This window comes from Ceratotherium simum, chromosome 3 (genome assembly GCF_057802395.1).
Source record: "Ceratotherium simum simum isolate JZ-2026a chromosome 3, ASM5780239v1, whole genome shotgun sequence".
NCBI classification, from domain to species: domain Eukaryota; kingdom Metazoa; phylum Chordata; class Mammalia; order Perissodactyla; family Rhinocerotidae; genus Ceratotherium; species Ceratotherium simum.
This window is the reverse complement of record NC_141902.1, coordinates 24691984-24712544: the sequence shown is the minus strand read 5'-3', so window position 1 is coordinate 24712544 and position 20561 is coordinate 24691984. Positions and strand designations below refer to the sequence as shown.

General features: G+C 53.3%; 2 protein-coding genes across 5 annotated transcripts in view; both read right to left on the bottom strand.

Annotated features, from left to right (window-relative positions):
• Positions 1-1573: 1573 nt before the first annotated feature.
• Positions 1574-3780, bottom strand: CEBPE (CCAAT enhancer binding protein epsilon). The gene is made up of 2 exons (XM_004421233.3): positions 2716-3780; positions 1574-2118 (listed from the first exon to the last, which is right to left on the bottom strand). The coding sequence occupies exons 1-2, from the start codon at positions 3223-3225 to the stop codon at positions 1783-1785; spliced, it is 846 nt and encodes a 281-aa protein (XP_004421290.1). The 5' UTR covers positions 3226-3780; the 3' UTR covers positions 1574-1782.
• Positions 3781-8788: 5008 nt separating this feature from the next.
• The window catches only part of SLC7A8 (solute carrier family 7 member 8), a 49013-nt gene continuing 37240 nt past the window's right edge, over positions 8789-20561 (bottom strand). For 3 of the 4 annotated variants that reach the window (XM_087423605.1, XM_087423608.1, XM_087423614.1), the window contains 6 exons: positions 20136-20259; positions 18556-18659; positions 15130-15226; positions 13139-13288; positions 11120-11297; positions 8789-10634 (listed from right to left, as the gene is read on the bottom strand). In XM_087423605.1, the coding sequence (XP_087279731.1) occupies positions 10468-10634; positions 11120-11297; positions 13139-13288; positions 15130-15226; positions 18556-18659; positions 20136-20259 (820 nt within the window). In that variant the 3' untranslated portion in view covers positions 8789-10467. The remainder of the gene's footprint in view (positions 10635-11119; positions 11298-13138; positions 13289-15129; positions 15227-18555; positions 18660-20135; positions 20260-20561) is intronic. The other variant, XM_087423612.1, reaches the window with a different exon arrangement.

Sequence of the window (20561 nt, the reverse complement as noted above, 5' to 3'; positions counted from 1 at the left end):
CGCCTGAGAGACATGGAGGCAGAGGCAGGCAGGCATGGTGCACACGGATGCCCAAGATGTGGGAAGGCTGTGACACTGGGGATGTGGAGACAGGAGAGGGAGAGAGAGGCCTGGGAGGATCCAGACCCCAGTCTCTCTCCCTCTCAGAAAGTTATTCCTTGAAGTCTTTCCCAGCGTTGGCCCACAAGTCATTGGTGGCCTAGGAGAGACTCTAACCAGCCCGTATGGTGTACTATGTCTCTGACTCTGTTGGCAATTCCTGATTATTTATTGAACAAGATTCGTGTGCACCCGCCTGCCTCTGAGGGGGGGGTGTGAGCACCGAGTTGAGAGACAGGTGCCGGGTGTGAGACAGCAAAGGGCCTGAGTGAGCTTCAGGAGAATGTCTCACCGGCTCTGGCCCTCCAGGGCTTTATCTATCAAATGTGGCTCACACTATCTTGCTCGTCTGAGGGCGAGCCCACTAGATGATCTCTTGAGGTCGCTTTCAGCCCCTCTTGACATCTGTGATTTTAGGGAGCTAATTTTGGTCCTGCCTCAAACCAATCGCGTCCCTCCCCCTCTCTGAGGCCTCAGTTTCCTCACTTGCCAAACGAGAAGTTTAGATGAGATCTCTGAGGTCTTTTCAGCCCTCTAAAATTGGAATAACAACAACTATGCCTGCTTACACAGGCCGGGCCCTGTTTACCTATGAACATAACAGCACTGTGAGGCAGGTGCTCTTTCGCCTCCCATTTTGCAGATGAGGAACCTGAGGCACGGAGAGGAGTAACTGGCCCGAGGTCACACAGCTAGTACATAGCAGAGGGAGAGTCAAACCGAAGCTCTCAAGCACTGAACTCTGGTGTCCCTCAGACTAGAGTTCTATGGAAAGGTCAGTGCTTTGAACGTGGGGGTTCACTGGCACAGGTGGTTGTCATCCTCCTCATGATCAGTTTTCTCATTCCCCAGCCCCAGGGGATGAGGGACAAAGATGGGGGCGAGTGCGTGGGAGCCATGGGGGGATATCAGTCTGGTGGACTAAAGCTGAGGAACTGGAGAGAAGGGATCGAGTCCTGGATCAAGAGCTAAGGGACCATAAATATGGCAGAGCCATCTAGAATTTTCCCTTGGTCACCTGGGGCAGGAGCTCCCAGACTTATACCTCAAGGTAAGAGAGCAGGGCTAGGGTCAGCAGGCCTGGCATAGAGGACTGGGTGGTGCTGGGGTCTCCCTGCAAGCCACAGAGCTCCGTCAGGAGAGTATCTAGAGGCCACTCCAGGTCCTGTGGGAGGTGGGGGTGGGGTTGCCTTCAGTGTCCAGAAGGACAGAGTGGGCCGGGGAAGAGGGGAAGAGGGGGAGAGAAGAGCAGAGTGACAGACACCAGCCTGGCCATGTGGTGTGTTGGTGGAGAGCTGTGGGCAGCATGTCTGCTGAATATTTGGGAATATTCCTGAATACTCATTTGGGCATGGAATCAATAAGTATGCACACCTAGCCACATGCATTCCCCACCCTTGGAGTCCCCCATGCCACACATGCAAACACACACACACACACACACACACACACACACACACACACAGGCCCAGTGTACAGCCCCAGCACTGAGTCATGGTGCAATTTTATTCAGCCACAGAACCATCACGCTGGGGCCTGCCCTCCTCCCTTGCCACCCGCTGCCGTTTGTCCATGTCTGTGTCTCAGGCTCGGCCTGTGAGGGGCTCTAGGACCCCAGCAGGGTGGGAGTTCCCACGGTCAAACTGGGCCACGGGGCTGGTGCCCACAGTCTGCCAGCCGGGCTTAGCTGCAGCCCCCAACGCCCTTGATGAGGTTGGCGGCCTCAGGGATCTGGCGGAAGAGGTTGCGAAGGGTGTCCAGCTCCTGGGTCAGCTGTTCCACGCGGCTGCGGAGCCGCTCATTCTCTGCCATGTACTCCAGCACCTTCTGCTGCGTCTCCAGAATGCGCCTCTTGGCCTTGTCCCGGCTCTTGCGCACAGCGATGTTGTTCCGCTCCCGCCGCAGCCGGTACTCCAGGCTGTCCTTGTTCACCGCCTTCTTGCCCTTGTGCGAGGGGCCGGCTGGGGAGGGCGCTTTGAGGAGGGGGCTGCAGGGCGGCGCAGCAGCGGCCAAAGGGGCCTGGAAAGGAAGACACAGAGGGAAGAGGTGACAGCTGGGCGGCAAGCAGAGTGGAGGCAGGGCGGGAGTCCCAGCAGCCGGAGCACTCTTGGGCATCAAAGGGATATGGGGTTCAGAGCAGGCTCCTGGCTCCCAGTCAGGACAGCCAGTGCCCTGCCAGATGCAGAGGGTCCTCTGCTCTGACTCAAACTCCTGTCATGTTCCCACACTCTCTGAGGACACTTTCTTTCAATCTATCTTGAGTCTCCAGTTCTACGATCAGCAGGCATTTCTTCTTCTAGAAGCAGGAGGCAGAGAAACAAGAGGAGTGCAGCAAGCTGGTGGGGGGCCAGAGGTCAGGGCAGGTCAGCTGGCCACAAGGGCTGCAGACATGTTGGGTTCCAGCCACATGGTGAGGTTTGGGGTGGGAGTGAATTCACAGAGAAGCAAAGAGGGGTCGTGGTTCGGTGGTGAGCACGGAGGGCTGTGGGGAGGGTAATTTCGCTGAGCAACACCAAACACAGACCCGTTAGGTAAGCAGGGAGCTCAGAGATTCCCCACCCAGAGGGGCATCTCTGCAGCCCCGGGCTGGCAGGAGGAGAATTGACCTGTTCTTACCTTGAGGACACGCAGGGGCTGGCTGGGTGCCGCCAGGGCCGGGGGCAGGTGCATGGCCGTCTGCCCACAGTGCGCCACTTGGTACTGCAGAGGATTGTAGCCGCCGCGGCTGGCCCCTCGACTGCCCTCTGGCCCCCGAGGCTCCTCCTTCACGGCCACAGCCCTGGGGTCGTAGTTCCCTGGGCTGCTGTAGATGCCAGGCCCCAGCGCCTTCCTGTCAGGGCCGAAGGTATGTGGGGGGTAGGCGAAGGGCCGCGGGTCAGGCGGCAGGTAGTGGGGGAAGGCAGGGGTTCCGGAGCCCTTAAGGCCTCGGGCCTCAGGTGCAGGCTTCACAGCGAAGAGGTCGGAGAGGAGCTGCTCCTCCCCAGACTCGATGTAGGCGGAGAGGTCGATGGAGGCCTCATGCTCACACATGTCCCCCAGCTCCCCAGGCCCTGCTCGGCCCCCTGAGAACTCGAGTGGCTGCTGGCCAGCCCGGGGCTCACACTCGTAGTAGGTCCCGTGGGACATGCCGGCCCGCCCCCTGGGCTCCCCGCCCCCGCCGCTGTGCTCTTGGGGCACGCTTTGGGATGCTCGGCCTGCCCTGTCTCGATCTCCCCCTGCCCTAGATCTGCTCTAGATCTGCCCTCTCCGATCTCCTCTGTCACCCACTCCTGTGTGGCCTCTCTCCTCCCTCCTCTGCTGTTTCCTTTTCCTTCCTCTGTAGTCAATGCTTCTTTTCTCTTCCCTTTTTTCCCCTCTCTCCCTGGGCTGACTCAGGGAGGGGCAGGGTGTACCCCGGAGGAAGGGATGCAGGCCTTAGAGCAATGGGGCCCCGGGCCTATTTAGCAGTTGGGGGCACTCTGTGGTCAGGGTCCCAGCCCGGGTTCTGAGATGCCCAGGAGCTGATGCTTCTGGGAATGCCTCCCCCTCCCGTTGAGTCCAGGGGATTCCAGAGTCCTCGCTGAGGGCAACACCTCACTCTGAGTGTCCTCCTCCCTCTGACTTCCAGAAAGTTCTGTGCAGAATGAGGTGCCAAGTCAGAATGAACAGAGAACACCCTCTTCCAGTGCCGACCCCCAGCCTGATCTGAGCTCCTCCTTTGACACGCCTCCCTCTGGGTCCCCCGCAGTGCGGGGCTCCACCTACCCCCAGGGGCAGCGAGTTCCTTTTGTAGCCCCACCTCCAAGGGCATTCTCCTGGGTGCAGGCCAGGGATGTTGTTTGGGGGGTTTAGGAAGCAGTGAAGGTTCTGGGACCAAGCTCTACAAGGGGGCCTGTACCATGGTGCAGAGCATGCTCATTTGCTCAGTTTTTGCACAGGGCCTGTGCAATAGCCCAAACCCTCACATGTTTCCAGCCCTGGCCAGCTCTAGCAGTCTGGCACTGTCCCTGACTGCCTGGGCCTGGCTGGGGTGCCTGGTCAGGTCTTGGGCCCTGTGCCCCAGGCCCGGGAAGCCTGCTGCCCCAGGAACCGACAGCTGCACTCCTCTGGTGGCCCCAGTGCCTCCCTCTTCCAGCTGCCCTGCACTGCTAGAGCCTCAGGCTGGCACTCTGCCCTGCTCTGGTCCTGAGGCTCTGCCCCATTTCCTGTGCCCTGGGCCGCAGGGCTCAGGCGCTCTGCAGCTTGGTTTGCTGTCTTTCCTTCTGCACGGCCGTTCTCTGACCTCGATGCGTGTCTCTTGGTCCACTTCCCCTTGTGAGGCTTGAGAAGCCTTCTCTTTTGTCATCATCTCTTCCTGAGGCTTTGTTTCAGGGTCTCCAGGAGAAGCCCAGGGTTCACTCTGTACTTTTGCTCTCCTGCTGGGCCCCCTCCCTCCTTCCCTTTTCTTTTTCCTCTGGGAAGCCCCACTCCCTCCTGCCAGAGGCACCAGCTGTGGCTCTGATTTCACCTGTTGAATTTCATTTACAAAAGGAACTCGAGGTCCAGTGTAAAGGACAGGACACATAGAAATGTGTCGTTGGCTCTTTTATCACCAGCAAATGCTGTGAGGGCCCTGCGGAGGCCAGAATGTTTTATAAGTCGGGTACGCCAAGGCCAGGCCCCAGCCGGGCAGATGCAGAGGGGATATGTGCGGCGTTGAACGCTAAAATAAAGTCTGCAAGCGTAGACAGGGCCGCCTACAAGTCAGACTAGTTAGCATCCTCCTTCCTCCCTTCCTTCCCACCCCTACACCTACCCCAAGAGCTCTCTTCGCGGGGCTTGAGCTACTTTCTCTGAAAGCCCTGACGTGACGTGGGGACATCTGCGTGCATGCCTGAGACGGGTCTCAGGAACCAGATGGGGAGATTTCTACCTTCTCCTCATTTCGAAGGACCCTGTGGCAAACAGGTACCAGAGCTGAGCTACTTGTGTGGCGGCAGTGCCTCTTTTGACCACCAGGTGGCAATATTGGTCCAAAATTCAGGCCCTGAGGGGCTGCCATGGTCAGGAATCAGGTGGACGGCAGAGGGCAGCCTCCCACAGCCCTGGCCCGGGCAAGGCAAGGCTGGGCCTCCATGGAGGAGGAAGAAGAAACATGGCCAGCATGGGGGCTTGCGGTGCAGTTACACGGAGAGTGGGCAGGTTGAGAGCACTGGGGCCAGGGCCTTGTCTCAGTGAGGAGAAATTTTATCCCCTCCTCAACTTTGAAATAGTGATGATGGTTAAGGCCTGGCATTTTCTGGTGTTATGCTTCTCCAATCATTGAAACATACTTTTCCATGCTGACCATTTCCCTGTGCGTTAAATTGGAAGGTAAGCAAAAGAGACGGTATTTTTACCCCTACCTTATACACGAGGAAACCAGGCTGAGCTGCCCAAGGTCATACAAGGATGCGTTGATCTTGGGGAAAAGGGCAGTGCCCTAGTTCTTGAAACCTCCAGGCAAGAGGGGCTAGGGAGAGGGGGAGCTGTGTGACTCAGAGAGCCTTCTGTGCCCTCAGTCACCCCCCCAACCCCCCCGCGGGGGACGGGGAGACTGCGTGGACAGTGATGCGGCGCTGGAGGAAGCAGGGAGGTGTGCAAATAGAGCCGGCAGGAAATGAGAAAGCTCGGCCATGGAGATAAGGGATCTCGGTCCCTCATCTCCAGGCTGGTGGCTGACGTTGCTGGCGCACTGACATCAGTGTTTCCCAGTAACCGAGGAGTGGAGAGTGTGGCTGGGCCAGCGGCGGGGCTCTGGATGTCGGGGGCAGGAGAGGAGGGGGCACTGGACAGGAAGCGGGTGGGGAGGGCAGTGCCAGTCCAGGGCTGGGGGAGTGTTGGGGATTCAGGAGCGGAAAGAAGCCCTCCCTGGTCAGCAGGATCCTCTTCTCCAGGCCACTGCTGTTGCTACTGTTTGCATGAACTGGAACAATGCCTGCGTATTATCTTAGTGACTTTGGGACAGGCCTCAGTTCAAACACCACCTCCTTCACCAAGACTTTCCAACAGGGAGGGGGTGAGCATGGTGGTGAAGTATCAGAACTGGGGTCAAATCCCGCCTCTGTCACTTACCTGCTGGGTGACCTTGGGCAAGTTACTTAATCTTACATGTAAAATGGCGGTAGTAATGCCTACTTTGTCCTGTCGTTGAATTAAACTTTGAATAAGATAATGTATGGAAAGCAATTGGTCTCAGTAAATGTTCAGTCTCCTTCCGCCCTTCCTCTAACCGCCCCTTGTGGTTTATCTGTGTCTCCTACACAGAAACACTCTCTGCAGCCTCTTCTGAGGCCTCCATTTGACAAGCGTTTTTTTTCATACATGTATTTTTGACTTTTTTGTGTGTGTGTCAGGAAGATTGGCCCTGAGCTAACATCTGTTGTGAGTCTTCCTCTTTTTTCTTTTTTGGTGAGGAAGATTGGCCCTGAGTGAACATCTGTGCCAATCTTCCTCTATTTTGTTTGTGGGTCACTGCCACAGCATGGCTTGATGAGAAGTGTTGGTCCGTGCTGGGAATCCAAACCTGTGAACCTGGGCGGCTGAAACGGAGTGTGCCAAACTTAACCACTATGCCACCAGGCTGGCCTTGACAAGCGTTTTTGAGCACGTAGGTACCAGGCACTGGGCAGGCTCTGGAGATCAGGCAGTTCAGCCCCACCTGCAGCAGCTCACAGCCCAGCTGGAGTGGATGGTCAGTGATGCTGTGAAGTGCACACTTATTTACCACAGGCCTTCTTGCCGTCTTTCCCCCGTAAACTACTCCCTCCCTGAAGGTAGGGTCAGATACATTTTTTGGACCTCTTCAGCTATGGTCACCATGTTGCCTGAATTAAAATTAAGGACAGGTGGATTGATACAAATGAGTATGCTTATGGAGACAATGGCACAAAATATTTGGAGTCTGTGATGATTTGGAAAATTCAGGGATAAGTTTGCTATTCTTACAGCATATAGCAAAATCCTTGGACACGTGGTTATAAAAAGATGTGTTGTGTGACTTTATTAATAAATGAATGCTTAAGCAGCTATGATTTCAGCCTCCAAAAGGCTCCCAAATTCCCTAAGTTCTGAGCATCTGAATTCCTAGCATTAAAGTGACTGACAGGGTTAAGTCAGGGTAAAGGCCCAGGTTAAAAATAAATGCATGTTGCCCAGGAGGAAACCCATATTTGCCCATTTGACCAGGTTGAAAAGATCAGCAAGTGTCACCTTACAGAGAGAGGGAGGGGCCCCAGGGACAAGTGTCTCCAGGGAGTGAGAGGGGAATGGGGAGAGAGGGCTGGACTTGCCGGAATGAGGCCACATGGAGGAGACCTCAGGCAGCCCAGGGATAGGAAAGTGTGTGTTGGGGGAGAGGGGTCCCAAACTGTGGACGTGGGGTAGAGAAGGGCCTCCTGCACAGGACTAGCTCTGCCCAGTTCTGCCCTTGCTGTTTTGGGACAACCTTGGATTGGGGGATTGAGGAACACTTTGAGATTAGGTTCAACTCTTCTTTTTTTCTCTCTAAAAGTGCTAAATAGATGAAGTGACTTGCCCAAGGACACACAGCTGTTCAGTGGCTGACCTGGGACTCAGAGTCAAGTGTCTGTTCCCCTGTGAATGGCGAGCCTCCAGCCTTGGTCTAGAAGAACGCCCGTCACAAAGCAAGAGGGTTGGGGCCGGGCCAGGACGGGACTGGAGGCATCTTGCCTGCCTGTGTCCTCACAGTGTCCCAGTTGGTGGAGGGTGATGTCTTAACACCCCTTCTGTCATGTCTGTCAGCGGTGCTGGCTCTGGAATGATGCCGTCCCAGGACAGGCGGCCCGGAGGGCTGCCCACACAGGAGGGACTCCAAGCAAGGCCTGGGGCTAATCCCTTCAACTTCCTCCAGCGATTACCCCAAAGCACCAGGCCAGACTTGTCCCTCCCTTAACTACTTCCTCCTTTGTCCTCCTAGTCTTCCACCTAGAGATCTTCCTCCTGAAGGCTCTGTACAGCTGTGTGGATCCCCCTGCCTCCCCTCCCTGGCCCTCCCATCAAGCCGTGTCGACCCAGCTTGGCACTCTCCTAAGTCCCCTTCTGGGTCTTTCCACAGACTCAGCCCCTCCCTTCCTTTCTCATTCAGCTGTGGCTGTCCTGGTGCCAGCAGCCTTTGCTGATGGGCCTTGGGGACCACCTCTGCCTCCACCTCCCTCCACTCAGCTTGATGCTGCCTCCTGGTTGCCTAGGTCCCCACCTTGGGGAGTGACGAGTTTTCTGCTTCCCAGCTAGTTTGCAGGCTCTCAGCACAGAGCGGGAACTCACTAACACTTCGTGACTTCACAGAAGAAATGAGAGCAAGTTTTTGGTTCAAAACAAAAGGGAGCTGTTTGAAGTGCTATCACTGGGTCCCTGGGACAGAGGGAGGGCCCTGAGGAATGCCATCCTGGAAGGAACCTGGCAACCAAAGACCTCCTGAGGGCGACCGGAAATGCCTGGCAACTCTGTCTCAGGTCATTGAATTATCAACACCACCAACTTCATTTCCATTTTAAATTTTATTACATTAAAAGAAAAAAACAAAAGCCCTCCACAAAACAAACTAAAAAACCCCCCTAAATCCTAAACCAAAGACAGAGATTATTATCCAGGTAGAACTAACCCCCTCCCCCCCAAAACAACCGTACATTAAAAAAATCCAAAAGAAATAGAAACGCCAGCTTCAAAAATATTTATCCAAAAAGTAAGGCATTCACTTTACTAAAAAACAATAATGGAAGGAAGGAATGAGTTTGGAGGAATGAGAAGAGGGAACAAGTGGATGGTCCCCTGAGCCTTCAGGGGCCAGCCCCAGCTTGCCTGGAGTCCACTCTGAAGGGACCATAAGGTAGACCAAACCAGCATCTCACCAGCGCGGGATCAGGTGTCGGGGCCGGAAGCTGGGAGGCCGGAGCTAGCGGTCCTGGAGGGCTCTCTCATTTTCCAGTTTAAGCGGACAGGATGGCTCGGCTTTGGGATAAATTAGTCCTTAGCGCAGCAGGTGAGGCAGGGAGGCTGCAAGGCCCAGGGCAAACACTGGGCCGTCCTCCGGAGCACAGGGAAAGGCAGCCTCTGCCTGTGGGAGGGCCAGAGGTCCACACACGTGAACGACCGAGAGCCTCCAAAGGGGGTGGCTTCTGCTCCTGCCCTGGGGGCTGTCCAAAGACAGGACAGTGGTGGGGCCAGAAAGAGGAGGGGTTATCTGAGGGGGAGGGGGAGGAACTGGCCTTCAGAATACACTTTCTCCCCCAGTAGAACCCGAGGTTATGGGATGGGTGCCTCTGGGGGGTGGGAAAGCTCCCTCCCGGGAAGGCTTTTTATACCATGTTTGTCCTGAGGGTTAGAAATAAGGGAATATTTTTAGGTCCATTTCTTGGATGGGAGGCGACGTCAGGCTGATTTGGCTCTAGTTTCAGGCCTGAAGGGCTGGGGGAGACTTCACACGGGGTGGAGGGTCGAGAGAGGAGGGAAAGGGCAAGAGGGTCTGCCGGCAGTGCTGGCTGCGTGGGGTGTGGTGGGGGCTTAGCTGCAGGGATAACAGGGTGACTGCTCCCTCCGGTGCGGGTGCAGAGGGAGGGGAGCTGAGCTGCTTTGTCATCAGGAGAGAAATGTCCACTACATTGAAAATAAGAAGGTTTTCTGGCTGCAGGAAGCTTGGCACCGAGGTGGGGGCAGGATGCAAGTGGCAGGGGCATAGCTGGGTCTCTGCAGTCTGAGCCGCTCCCCATCTGCTCCACAGGCCCGGCTTGGAGCTAGGAGGAGGGGGCAGTTCTCCTGCTATTGGTCCTTAGCTCAGGGGAGAGGTGGCCTCCTGACAGGAACCTTCCTCTGGACAGGGAGCCCAGGCTGGGGTGGGTGGAAGTATGGCAGGGTGGGGTGGGGAAGAGGGCAGAGGGAAGCATCGCCTCTAATCTCTTGGGTCTCTCCAGCTGACTTTTAATGGTGACAGATTTGCTTGAGTCTGTCCCTCCCCAACCAACTCGCTGTTGCTGCCTCTTCTCTGGAGCTGAGGCTCCCTTGGGCTCAGGAGCGGGGAGGGCAGGCAGTACTGAACTCAGGTTCCTGAGGAGGCAACTGAGGGTGTGGGCCTGGGGGGAGGGCCTGGAGGGCGCCCCTGCAGTTCCACTCTCCTCTAAAGCTCCAGCGTGGGCAGCCCTCTGCACACAGGCCCTGGGGGCGAGAGGCCGGTTCTTTGGGTACAAATGTCAGTGTCTTTGTTTATAGTTTCTCACCACCCACACCCAGGTCCTGCCCCTGCTTGACAGAAGCAGAGGGGTGTGTGTGTGTGTGTGTAGGGGGGACCCAGGCAGGGAAGGAGGGCAGAGAGGGGGATGAAGGAGGGAGGAGGCAGCTGAGAGGGGCTGGTGGTCCTCAGGGCTGGGGCTGCTCCACTGAGTCCTTGCCCTTGGAGGCAGTGGGTTGGCAGATGGGCTGCCGCTGCTCCTCCATGTCCTCTTGTATCTCTTTTGTCCCCGAGCCCCCCTCCGCCTCGGGGTACACAACCACACACAGCTTCTGGCTCACCAGGGTTAGCAAGTCTGTGGGAGGAGGTCACAGAATCCCGGTCAGTGCTGAGCATGCCACCAACCCGGCTGACCAGGCCCTGGCCCTTCCCAGGTCTCCTGCCTGTAGAAGATTCCCTTTCCTGGAGACGCCACCTCCCCTGCCTCCTGGCTCTCAGGGCCTGTTTGCGGGCTGCCCCTTTCCATCAGGGCCCCCGTCTTCCCCCTTCCCCATGCCCACTGACCACCAATGCCAGGCTCTCCCCTGCTCTCCACCCAGCCCAGGCAGCTCCTGCAGGATGGCTCTCAAGTTGCCTGTGCTTGCAGGTCTAAGGTCTGTGTGGAAACGTCAGCCCTTCTCCTCCCCTCAGAGGTCTCTGGCAAGGTGCCTGCCCCTGACTCCTCCAGAGCTCTGTGGACCAGCCTAGGCCTCCTGGTCCTGGTGGGGCTCCCCCGCCAGACTGCTGACCACTCTATCCCAGACCAGGAGGCCCTCTCACCACCCAGAGCCTTCAACTCACCAATGAAGTTGTTGAAACACCTGGGCTTGTGTTGCCAGTAAACACCCAGGAAATACACGGGCACTCCTGTCAGCATGATGGCCAGGCCGATGCCACACACCACGGGCTCCGACCACAGGCTGAAGACCAGCAGGAAGGCCCAGAACAGCAAGTAGATGATGGGGAACAGCAAGTTGATCTGTGGAGCAGAGGCACTGTTAGTTGTGTAGACCCCTTGGCCCTCAGGATCAGGGCATCCTCCCTCTTCTTCACCCATAGGGAAGCATCTTTGAGGGCAAAGGCTGGCCTTCCCTCAGCTCTGTGGCTCCCACACCCTGAGCCCTGATAGGGCAAGGCTATGTCAACAAATGTTGGTGAACTTGGGCAGTTGAACCAGAAGGGGCGGGGGACTAGGGAGAGGGCGACCCTCATTGCCCATCTCCTCCCTCCCGGGCAGGATCAAACAAGGCCTCATCATCCATGCCGTGTGCCTGTGGCAGCCAGAGAAGCCCATGGGGATTGATAAGCTTGCCAGTATGTTGGCATATACCTGCTGAGGTCCCAGGGTGGAGGAGTGGTGGAGAAATGAGTGAGGGGCAAGAAGGAAAGGACCTGGGTCAGTCAGACTCCCTGCACCTTGCCCACTTCTAGGCAGGGCCCTCCTCTGGGCACAACGTGGCGAATATCCATCCCTGTCACAGGGATCAGCCTCAGTTTGTTTCTCTCAAGCAATGTGAGAAGATAATTCTGCCAAGACCTGAGGAATCAGGAAACCTAGCACAGAATAAGGCAGCTCAGGGCCTTGACTCTACTTCAGAAGGAAGCATCAAGGCTATGGGCTTCATCCCTTCTGGTTGACAACAGGTGGGAGTTCCCAGTGGAGTCTTCTTCAAGACTCTCGATTCAGCTGCCTTTCTCCTCCTTGTCCTCTCCTCTCAGAGGGTGTGAACGTGGTGGGGAGATGGGGTTATTCTACCTCCTCTTTCCTCCGGCAGGCTTTCTAAGAGTGGTAGGAAAGTGCCCGTGGAAAACAGAGATTTGGAGAGCCCTCGATTCTTCAGCTGGAAGAATCTTCTAGAAGTATCTACTCTCTTCTGTTTCCAAAATAGGATTATTCAAATAGCTCAGGGCTATACTCTAGTCTTCTAATTTGCAGGAGAACCCATAGCACTCTAGCATATTTTGTTTTGAGCAATCTCATCCATTCCCATCACAGAGTTATTTTTTGTAGCAATCAGTAAGTTGACTGGGTACTCTACTATGTGTAGGGCTACAGGAGTTTGAAAAGGTGGCTCATGGAGGGCTGGAGTGGATTGGGAAGCTTCAAGGAAGAGGCGATGCTTGAGGCCCATGTGGGATAGAATTCGGATAGGTAGATGAGAGGAGGAAGCTTATTCTGGGATGGAGACATAGCACAATGAACCCAGCTCTCTGAGGGACAGGAAGAAGACTGGCCAAACTAGAGGGTCCAGGGAGATGCCAGAGAGATAAGGTAGCTGGAGTTTAAGACAGAGTCTTGGGGCTGGCTCGGTGGCATAGTGGTTAAGTTCACGTGCTCCGCTTCAGCAGCCCGGGGTTCACGGGTTCGGATCCCGGGAGTGGACCTATGCACTGCTTATCAAGGCATGCTGTGGCAGGCGTCCCACGTATAAAGTAGAGGAAGATGGGCACAGATGTTATCCCAGGGCCCATCTTCCTCAGCAAAAAGAGGAGAATTGGCAACAAATGTTAGCTCAGGGCTAATCTTCCTCACCAAAAAAAAAAAAAAAAGACAGAGTCTTATGAAACAAAGGAATGATGTGATGAAAGTATTATTTAATTTAACTTATTCCTCCAGCTGCAATTTGCTCTGGTCCTGTCCCTAGTGGAGAATGGAAGTGACTGCCCCCTTCACACACGGCCCTTGTTGCCCAAAGGGTCTGCTCCCATCATAGAGACGATGACCTCTGGCCAGCAGCTGAGAACAAGGAACTTAAAAATCTGATCTGTACCTAGAACCAGCAGGGGCGGGGGAGGGGACCCTAAGGGAGGTTCTCGCACCTTGATGGGGCGGGGCATGTTGGGCTTCTTCCAGCGAAGCACTATCTGTCCAGCAACTGTGACCCCGTAGAAGAGGTAGTTGATGAAGCCCACGTAGTTGATGAGCGTGTACATGTCGCTGGTGACCAGCATCAGGAGGGTGGAGATGCACTGTGGGGAGGAGAGAAGCTCATCAGCGATCAGAAAGGTATTCAGAGACAGGAGGAGCTGTTCCCAGGCCAGGGAGCTGTTCTCTGGATGTCTCAAAATGGAGACTCCACAGCCTCCCCTGGTAACCCAGGGCGTTGCTAACACCTTCATTGCCAGGAAGTTTTTCTCATTGCAGGGGTGATAATCAAAATATTTGACCACTGGTATGGCATGGGCCATACTGGCTGCAAACACCTGGATTAGTCACACTGGTGGCACCTGGCTCTACGTCAGCCCCACTCTCGTTTGTATTTCTCCCTTGATTGTAGCTCAAGCTAATTTCAGTTTTTGTTTTTTTTTTAATTTAATTTATTTATTTTTTCCCCCAAAGCCCCAGTAGATAGTTGTATGTCATAGCTGCACATCCTTCTAGTTGATGTATGTGGGATGCGGCCTCAGCATGGCCAGAGAAGCGGTATGTTGGTGCACGCCCGGGATCCGAACCCGGGCCGCCAGCAGCGGAGTGCGCGCACTTAACCGCTAAGCCACGGGGCCGGCCCCTAATTTCAGTTTTTATCCCTTAGGGAAGATGGTTAACTGCAGATTAAGGCTTTATTCTTGCCCTCATCCTCTCTCCTGGCTGAGTCATCAAATTTATTTTTCCTCCTTCCTTTTCTTTCTTTTTTTAAAAAATATCATTAACAGTTATATAGCACTTACTAGGTGCCAGGCCCTATTCTTAGCATTCTACAAATACTAACTCACTCAACCCTCCTAACACCCCTGTGACGTTTTCTTGATAGGGTCCACTTTCCAATTTCAAAATCATCTCAGAGGCTCTCGCGGAACGCTTTGCTTCCTCTGCTAATTTGTTAAGGCCAATAGAAGGTTCAGTTCTCCTGTGAGATCTGATGTGAAAATAATCAAGGCGATTTTAAGGGATGAATAAGCCAGATTCTTACTGTACTTGCCTTGCAGTCATAGTACTGCACAAATGGCTCAAGCTGAAAAGAAGTTTGTGGCCCACTAGGAGTACTGAGTCTTCTTCAGTCGCCTTCACAACTAACCAATCAAAATGACCTTCATCCTGTATCCGAACGTTCTGAAATTCCTCTAATGTTGTCCAATGAATGCCCTTGACTTCTGAGAGCTCTACCATCCTAGTCTAACTGCTTCTCTGGTGGACCAAAGTCATTTTCTATGTTTTATTCAGGATCTAGAAGGAAAAAAAAAGTGACTCAAAAGACTCAGTGGGGACAGGTCTTTGCTCCTTCTTTTTGCTTTCTCTAAATGATTCTACCCTGGGGTCATTCTACCCCCATCTCATGTTTCTTTTTCTCCATTTTCAGTTTACCAGTCTTCCTTTCTTTATGATTTTCCTTATTTGGCGTGCCCTTAACACTGAATTTGTTTCAGTGTTGTTTCCCAAGAGACTGGCAGAGCCTGCTCAGGCAAGAAGATCCATGGGGATGGGGGGTGGGGTGGGTGTGGTGATCAGCCAGGAGCAGAGTCCTAAAGCTGCAACCCTGGGACAACGGGTGCAGGGAAACCGAGAAAGCATAAGTTTCCTTGTGAGGTTGTAGAACCTTAAGGCAGCCACTTTGGTCTGACCCAAAAGGATGGAAGAATGGAAATGAGCCAGGCTGAGATCCTTAAGGTGTTTCAGGATTCGAGGTCTTTCCTTGCTAAATCTCGATATTAATAAAGCCCATGTACACCACTTGCCAGATTATCTAAGACCCAGTGAAATCTAGGAGCAGAGCAGAAGGGTGACGGGGCACGTGTGGGAAGTGTGAACTCCCAGCTCAGACAAGCACCAAGAGGGAGGAGTGTGCAGGGCTGGCAGAAAGAGAGGCCCTTACTGTGAAGAGCAAGGCTGGGATCGGGGTGCAGCGCTTCACATGGATCATGGCCAATACGCTGGGAAGGTGGCCCTCCCTGGCTCCAGCAAAGAATAGCCTGGCAGAGAGAAAAGCAGGTCAGCCTGGGATGGCCCACCGGCCACCCAAGGAAGCTCCCTCCCAGCCTGGCTCCCTCTTCCACGCCCACCTTCTGCCCACACAGGAGCATCTGCCCTCCACCCAGATACCCGCCTTCTCGTGCACACCTTCCAGCCCACTAGTCACAGGACCCACGTTCACGAGTGCAGGTGCAGGCAGACCAGAGGCAGCCAGTGGAGAAGTGGATGGATCCTGGGTGCCTGGAGACCTTCAGTGTGGTCTGGGTTGTAACCTCAGGTCTGGCCTGGGGTTACTGATGATTGTGCCCCCATTCTGTGGGTCTCTTGCAATGCCTAGAATGTGGCAGAAGCAGCCTCTCTCCTTTGCCTGAGGCCTTAATCCCTTAAAAATGTGCCTCCCCCATCCTCAAGGGATATAGGTTCTTTGAGACACGGGACTGACCTGTACAAGAAAAGCCTTAAAAATACTCATATCCTAGTCAGGAGGTAGTTGCCTCTGCGGAGGTGGACCAGACGGGGACCTGTGGGAACTTGGGGGATGTGTGGAAATGTTCTCTATCATGTTTTGGGTGGTGGTCACATGGTTGTCTCAATTGTCAAAACTCATCAATCTGAACACTTAGGATCTGTGTATTTTATTGTATGTAAATTATATCTAAAAATTTATATCCTCAAGCTACTTATTCTATTTCCAAAAAGCCATCCTAAACAAATGAACGGAGAGTTAGTGAAAGGTGTACATACAAAGATATTCTGATGATACAAAAAGATTGGAAATATCCTAAATGCCTAAAAGTGGCAGACTGATTACATAAACTGTGGTATATCCATGAGATGGAATATTATGCAGCCATAATAATGTCTTTGAAAAAAAATTAATTATATGAGAATATGCTCAAAATATAACATTAAATGAAAAAAGCAAGATAGAAAGCTGTATGAATCCATACAGTATGATTCCAATCAATTTAAAAATTATTTACAGGCATGTAAAAACATACATTAAAATACCAACTGATTATCTCTGGGTAGTGGGATTATGAGTAATTTAAATTTTCTTCCTTAGGCTTTAAAGCAAAATTTTAAAAATTCTAAAATAGACAGAAAATTCATAATCAGAATAAAAATTATTTTTTAATTTAAAAAAATTAAAATTTTTATTTTGAGATAATCGTAGATTCACATGCAGTTGTAAGAAATAATACAGAGCGATCCAGTGTATCCTTTACCCAGTTTCTCACATTGGTAACATATTGCAAAACTGTAGTACAACATCATGAACAGAATATTAATGTTTAAAAGTCACTTTTGAAAAGAGAAATTTTAACATAAAAAGCAGCCCTTCTTCCCCTTTTCTCTCCTGAGAGAAAAGAGAATACTATAAACTGCTAGGAGTCATTTACATATTAGTGTGAATTACATCACTTCTTCTTTTTTCTAGGATTTTGTAGGGAAAGGAGCATGTCAGGGGTAAGAGGAAGGGGATAGTGTAATGGGGACAGGAAGGCACTTACTTTGTAATCTGTGAATGGGGAAGAGTGGAGCTAACAGCGGCAGCTCATCAGAAGGGTGGGAGTCGATTATGGCCCCAAGTACCCATGAGCACCACCACCAGTTGGCATCATCAACTACCTAGGCGAGTGTCTCTAGTTTCATGCAGCCACATGGCATCCTCTACAGTGCAGCCTCATGCATCCAACTGAGCCCCAGGTGCTCTGTGGGCCTCATCATGCACATAGCCAGGGTCCCGCATTCACATCCCTTCTCCACATGCAGCCAGGACCAAGTGTAATTGTCCAGGCCCAACAGCATTTGCAAGTGTCAAATTCACAAGAGACAATTCTTGCGCGGATAGCCAACAACGAAAGAGACAACGACATTAAGCATGACACACATCCACACATACTCCTACTCCTCATAAGGATCATCCTCTCCATAACCCAAAATGCAAAAAAGTGAGAGAGAGAAAGAGAGAAGGAGGGAAGAAGGTGGAAGAAAGGAAGGAACTGGAAGATGAGCAGAGGAGGCCTGGTGGGTGAACTGTGTCTCTGAATCAGAGGCTGAACACACCATGGCCACCATCTCCTGCATGCACACACAGCTATACTGCATGCATGCAGACCACTGCTTGGCCTGCCCAAGGGACAAACCCCACTCTAAAGTGACTCTAGCCAGTCACTGTCCTCCAATAGATCCCAGAGAGCCTCATGGGTCACTGCTCTTCCACTGCTCGCCCTCGGCTGGGGCCTCCAGGTGGCCACTGCTCCTGTGTAACACGCACATAAGGTTGCTGTGGGTGAGTGTTGTAGGGTCCTGGGATACAGAGGACACCCACTCCCTCTTTCCTGCCCTGGGTCCTGAAAACATGGCACTTCTTTGTCATTTCACAGGAACTCCTTCCTGATGTAATGGTGGCTTTGGAAGCAGCTAAACTCAGAGACTCACTTCTTTTGCTGTATCTTTCAAGTGCCCTGGGGGCAGGAGGACTTTCTAAGAACCCTGGGAGGACCCCTTGAAACACATCAATGGAAATCACCCAATATCTGCTGGCCTCAACAGCCCATTCTGGAGACAGCAAGAAGGGTCACCAGGGAGGGGCCAGATTCCTGGATGTGTGGAGGCAGGAGGAGACTTCTGGGCCCACTCATGCTTCTGGTTTCCCTGAGAGTTTTGGGTGTGGGACGTGGCTTTGGACAAATGCTTTCCTTCCGCTCCTGCCCCCCTCTCTCACATCACATCCTCCACTCAAGTCTCATGAGTGGCCCCTGGAAGACCTCCCACAGCTGCCTGTCTATTGAGCAGGGAGGAGCCCGCTCCTGTAGGGTGCTCAGAGATGATGCTGTTCCACCTGCAGTCTGCTCCCAGAACTTTTATGGGAGGCCAGTCAGAGGCCCCAGGCACAAGTCCCTCCTGTCCCTTTCAGAGGGGTTCCTTTCTAGCCAGCACAGTCTGTTTCCAGGCAAATGGAAAAGGGGCTTTGGGGCTGCAGCTGAGACTGCCCTGCTGCCAACCAGCCCGGGACCTGGGAATGCGTCAGGCAACCTGGGGCCTCCTCAGCTCTCTGCTCCTATGGAAATGAAGTGGGACGGGGCTTCTCGCCACTACATGTGAAGCCACACACATCGTAGGTAACCACGTGAGCAGCACACACCCCTCTGTGTCCACACCGACACATGCACGCCCTCACATGAGCACTCACCTCCTGCGAGGTCACCACCCAGATGCCCACACAGACCCCGGCTGACGGAGACAAGCCCCCCACATATACACAGAGCAGTATGCACAGCAGAGTGGGCCCTGGCCAGGGAAGGGCACAGACAGCACTCACCGGGAGGAGGTGAAAAGAGACCCATTGACTCCTCCAAATGTGGACAGGGCAACGGAAATGGGCATGATCCAGGCCATGACCCCTAGGAGCTTCTCTCCGAAAGTCTGGGAGATAAAACAAGGGGGTGAGCGGAAAAGGAGAGGTTACGACTCCCCACCTGCACGTCCCTGCTGGGAATGTTCCCTCCCATCCCCAAACTTGCTGTGTCTCTCTGGCCAAGCTCCTGGAGAGGACGGATGGCTACTGGCCCCTCCTGCACCACAACCGCCCACAGTGATGACTACACAGTGGGGATTCAGAAAGTGTTTTGTGCTAATTAACCAAAGGAGACAGTGTAGGGGGTAATAATAATAATAATAATGAACTAACATTTGTTATCCTTGATTTATGGATGAGGAAATTGAGGCACGAAGCGATTAAGTAGCTTGCCTAAGATCACACACCCAGGAAGTGGAGGGCCAGGGCTGGAAGCCAGCTGTGGGAGTCGAGGTCTCATGTGCATTGTACCCTTTCCCTGCACAGTGAGGGGCACAGGCTGCTGAGCCAGGCAGGTTGGGGCTCAAATCTTAGCCCAACATTTGGAGTTTTGAGACCCTGAGCCAGGTTCTTAATTTTTGACCCTCAGTTTTCCCATCTCTAAAATAGACATAAATGCTAATTCATAGGGTGAGAATTTCTAAATTCATAGAAACAGATAATATTAGGGGGAAAATGATAAGAACAAGCCACCATGTAGGCTGAGAAAGAAAACATGGTGAAGCTCTAGACTAGTCTTCATGTACTGAAGGAATATAAAAGTCAGGGGCCAGTCTTTTCCATATACTCTGGGCCAAGTACACACTCAGTTTATAGCCCATTACAGGGGAGAGGGTGTTTAGAATAGCCATCCTGCTGGGGAAGGCTGGTGGTCATGGGAATAGGCTGCCAGGGGACTCTGGAGCCTGTTTCTTTACAGTCTTCAGAGGTAAGACAAGTGATGACACTGTTTGGCAGGGTGACATCCTGGCCCAGTTGAAGCCAGGTGAGGGAGCAGCTTAGCTCCCAGGTCTCTCCCAGATGTCAAGGACCCCCGTGCCTTGGACCTGCATGATCTCCTTCCCCAAAGGGCACATACCACTCCTACTTCCCAATCGCTCACTGGCACACACTTTTCCCTGATGAGGGAAGGAGCCAGATTGGTGATTTCCAGAGGAGGAAATGGAGGTAGAGAGAAATGATGCGTCTTGTGCAATATTATGCCTTTCTGAGGAGGAGCCTGTCTCCTTTACATGATCATCGCATTTGAAGTGTTCTAGATTAGGAGTCAGCAAAGCTTTTCTGTAAAGGGTCAGACAGTAAATATTTCGGCTTTGTGGGCCATGCGGTCTCTGTGGTAATGATCAGTCCTGCCGTTGTAGCTGTTCTAGGTGCCACCCAGCTGCCAGTTTGCTCCTGGGCACCTGAAGGTGTGGTTTCCACCCTGAGGACTTGGGAGGACTTCCGATCCCACAAATCCATGGATCAGGGAAAAGTGAGTGGGGCTAAGCAGGCAGGTCTAGGTCAACATTCCTGGTTTGAGGGACTGCGGGTGGATTTCTTACCACAGCGACTGCGTTTGATGCCAGCAGCTCCTGGGGGGACATTGCGGTGACATAAGCGACATTGGCAAAGACATACACAAATGTGACCAGTGGGATGGAGATGAAGATGGCTCTGGGAAGGTTCCTGTAGAGGGAGAGGAGGTGAGAGAGGGAAGGCCTGGCACCGGGGACCACCAGCCTGGTCGTGAGGTCCAGGGAGGGCCTTCTGTCTTTCTGCACAAAGCTGACCTTGCAGCTTTCCGTGGTGCTCCCTCTCTGGGGGGATGGATTTTGTCTCACTATGGGCAGGATAATTTAAAGGAAATGAAACAGCTCAGATGGGAAATATGCTCCACATCTGTTGATCCTTCCTGAACAGACTCTCCACAATGCGCCCTGCCCCCTGTCTCAAACACAGACTGGCCTGTCCCAAACAGGTGAGTAAGA

Coding starts and splice junctions, on each gene's coding strand:
- CEBPE (XM_004421233.3), bottom strand. CDS start 3,225: ATGTCCCACGGGACCTACTACGAGTGTGAGCCCCGGGCTGGCCAGCAG. Junction 2,119..2,715: donor AGCCCCTGCGTGTCCTCAAG/GTAAGAACAGGT, acceptor CTTCCTTTCCAG/GCCCCTTTGGCCGCTGCTGC.